Here is a 3,896-nt window from a genome sequence, read left to right on the forward strand (position 1 = left end):
GAGAAAATTTAGTTGATGAATGCTTGGAAGATGGCAAGAACCTTTGTGAAAAATGGGACGTTGAAATCAAAAGAAGGACAAGGGGAAAAACAAGAATGGCTGGTGAAAATGCACGAGATGCCGGGTTATCAAGAACAGATGAAATGAAACGAGTCATGAAGGGAGCTCTAGACCGCCTGCACAAAGAGATGGATGATCGATTCTCCCGGTTATTTGACATCGATTCCAAATTTGGCTTTCTGTTGGATGTCCAAGGCCTTTGTTATCTGACTGTGAACAATAAGAGTCTATGTGTGAAAGTTCAGACATAGATGGCAAGCAATTATATGAGGAGATTATTGATTGCAAAATGTTGATATCAAGTCGTGCCAACTTAAAGTTATCGCGTCCTGAAGACCTTCTGACATTCATAGTTGAATATGGTGATGAGAGCGTATTTCCCAATCTTCGAATTGCTTTGCAAATAATGTTGACAATGGCAGTATCTATTGCAAGCTGCGAGCGAAGTTTCAGTAAACTGAAACTAATTCTTTCATGTCTCCGAGCCTCAATGAGTCAGGACAGATTGTGTGATCTAGCTTTGATGAGTATAGAAAGGGAAGAATTAGAGAAAACTAACTTTGATAAAATCATAGACGAATTTGTTTCCATAAAGACACGAAAAGTGTTATTTTAGAATGTTATTATTGAAACAAAAAAGGCCGGATTTATTGAGGTTTATTGTGGTATGTTTGTTATCCTTCAATTTCTTCATAATAAAAATAAATGAAGTATGTTGTAGTCCTTTCTTTTTTGATAATTTAGAATTTTATTTCTTAAAGCAAGAATAACCATATAATTACTTTATTAAAACATTCATTTCATGGTTTATCTTTCGTTAAAATTGTGCCTGTATTATAATATTATGTAGGTTAGGTATATCTAAGGTATAAATTATTAAGAAGGGGCGCACATTCAAATTTTGCCATGGGCGCCATTTTACATAGGTACGCCACTGTATGAGGGAGATATATAAAATGTCTAATATTTGTGCAATAATATTTTTAAATAGGTTTCAGTTTGGTGATAAAATAGTTGGCAAAAGCCATGTTTATTCTATAATTTAATATTTAAAAAAAAATTAAACACAATTAATTAAAAATCTATGTTGTAACAGAAAATTTTGAAATAATGGAATTTTAATCGTTTTAATCTTTTAAAAATTAATTAATTTTTAGGAAGTTTCTTTTTCTTGGCAATTCAACTGATTATAGTATATATTAATTCGAAAAAATGCTATTTAAAAAAAATATAATAATATTCAATTTATAACATTTTTTTAATTGCAATTCAAGATAATTTTTTGTTCAATATGTGTATTTAAATTTTTAAAAAATAAATATTTTTTACTTATTTGAACTCGTATGTTTCATAATAAATAGAAATTTCGATAGATTTAAATATATTTTGTTCAAATTTCGAAAAAATAGATATGGGGGAGCACGCACTAAAAAAAAATATTTCCCCTCATATATTTTTCGGAAACTGCATTTTATATGTAATTTCATTCTAAAATGGATAAGTATCGAAAGTTTCACGAAAATCTAACCATTAATTGATTTTTGCTAGATTTATTAAACATGGGTATGTTTTCACGTTCGGAATGCCTACTACATGGAAACGTTATTTTAAAGCGCCAATTATGCAAACATGATTTTCGTCTCGCAATTTCATTATTTCCATACGATGAAAACAATTTTTAAAAATCATTACTATTTTATTTTACCCCTTATCTTTTAAATGGTACAAAAGTTATATTGATAATATTAATTTATAATGAAGTTACATCGTGTAATCGTGGCAAATTACAAGAATAAAGAATACCTTTAGGAGATTTAGGTTTTATTCGATTAGAAGAACACACGATACATATACAAAATGGCGACTTTGTATATCAAACAAAGGGAGACAATTTCCTAGAAAGGAGCAGACTACTCTCAAGTGATTACTATTTTACCACAATCACCGCCACATCGAAAAGAAATAAGGTTTAATGTGATGTCATTAAAATTACTAAACAAGTGAATTAGTGTATTTACAGGTCTAATCGATTGGGGGGGGGGTTATAACTCAAGTGGAACAACGCAGGATTTGTGGGCTAGTTGTGTCTTTTTTACAGAGTCGTTCACAGTTCTTTTAGGGGTAGTTCATAATTCTCCTTAAAGGACTGACTTCCTGGTTGAGCTGGTGTTGGCAAATCCACAGAAATGTGCAGTTCCTGATCATTGTCTCTAAGGGGTAGACTTCCAGGCTGGGTTGATGTAGGTACATCCCTGGGAATATTCTCTTGTGATGATTCATTATGGCCTCTGCCCTTGGGGGCTAGATGCTTAAGTGAGACAGTTGCCTCACTACCATCTGATTTTCTAATGTGGGCATATTGTGGATTTGCTTCTACCAGTTTTGACCTCATCGACCAGTGGTTTGTGCTTGTTGTTCCTGGGATACCGTTTCATCAGGGTGACTTAGCCAAGCAGGTAAGGTGATCCCAGTGGTTGAGCGTCTGTTAAACTTGAATAGTCGTTCATGTGGTGTAGCATTGGTTGATGCACACAGCAATGAACAACTAGCATGCAAAGCTTCAACCAGGACTTCTTCCCAGCATGACCCTGGAAGACCTTTAGTTTTTAAAGCTAGAAGGATTGACTGCCAGATAATGCCATTGTAGCTTTCCACTTGGCCATTGCCTTCCGGATTATATGGAGTTGTTCCATGATTGTGTAGGAAAGTTCCTGTTTCTTGAGAAAGGAATGAAGATCCTCTGCCGCTTTGTATGTATGCTGGCATGCCAAAGATAAAGAATAGATTGGATAGGCAGTTGTTGACAGTTTTGGCTTCCATGTTTGGGCAGGCATATGCAAAGGTAAACCTGGAAAATTCATCTCCAATGTTTAGCAAATATCTGTTCTGAAATGAAGAAGTGGTCACTTAGAGTCAATGCTTAGGCGATCAAATGGCTGAGTTGCTTTGACTAGATGTAAGTTAGGTGGTTTGTGGAAATTCAGTTTGATAATGTTGCATGTTTGGCAATTAGCTGTCACTGCGCGGATTTCTTCAACTGAGTATGGCAAGTTTCTACTTCGAATAAAGTGTGTCATTCTGGTTACACCTGGGTGACATAGGGATCTGTGTAATGCTAACAGTTTGTTGTCTGTAAGTGTAGCACAACTTGTTCGTGTGAGAGTGTCTGCTGCCACATTCTCTTTTCCTTCTCGGTACTGGATATCAAAACTAAAAGATGCAAGATTGATTCTCTGGTGCGGTATCTTTTCATTTTTTTATTTTGCCATGATTTTGTGTATCAAACATGAATCGTACAGATTTTTGGTCTGTTTTTAGAATGAAGTGCCTATCAATTAAGAAATGTCTTCATTTCTCGACAGCCTCTTTCTCTACTGATGCATAGTTTAATTCCCTGCCTTGTAAAGATCTTGAGTGAAAGGCAACTGGTCGATTGTCCTGACTAAGTACAGCGGATATAGAGTTGTAGGATGCATCGGTTTCCACGACAAACATTAGATCGTCGCTAATTGCAGTTAAGCTGGCATTTATCAGGTCAGTTTTCAGTGTCTGGAAGGATGTTAAAACCTCGCCTGATAACAGAAAGATTTTTGTGGATTTCAGATATTTAATTTTGTCCGAAAACCTATTTATACATTTTGCATAATATGCAAACATTTCAATCACATGTTCCAACAACTTTGCATTTTGTGGTGCTAGTAATTCTATAAGTATGCGTAGACGTTCTGGGTCAGACTTGATGATTCCCTCAGATATCCAGTATCCCAAATGATCAATTGTTTGGGTAGAGAATTTGCATTTCTCCTCATTGTAGGTCCAGTTATCCAATCTGGCAG

At 34.9% G+C, this 3,896-nt stretch overlaps 1 protein-coding gene across 1 annotated transcript; it reads right to left on the bottom strand.

Moving 5' to 3' along the window:
- Window positions 1-2,448: 2,448 nt before the first annotated feature.
- LOC145260256 (uncharacterized) lies at window positions 2,449-2,826 on the bottom strand. Its single transcript, XM_080118085.1, has one exon. The coding sequence runs from the start codon at window positions 2,824-2,826 to the stop codon at window positions 2,449-2,451; it is 378 nt and encodes a 125-aa protein (XP_079974211.1).
- Between the last annotated feature and the right edge of the window lie 1,070 nt (window positions 2,827-3,896).

Source organism: Euprymna scolopes, chromosome 36, assembly GCF_053919585.1.
Source record: "Euprymna scolopes isolate OS-2025 chromosome 36, ASM5391958v1, whole genome shotgun sequence".
Lineage (NCBI taxonomy): Eukaryota > Metazoa > Mollusca > Cephalopoda > Sepiida > Sepiolidae > Euprymna > Euprymna scolopes.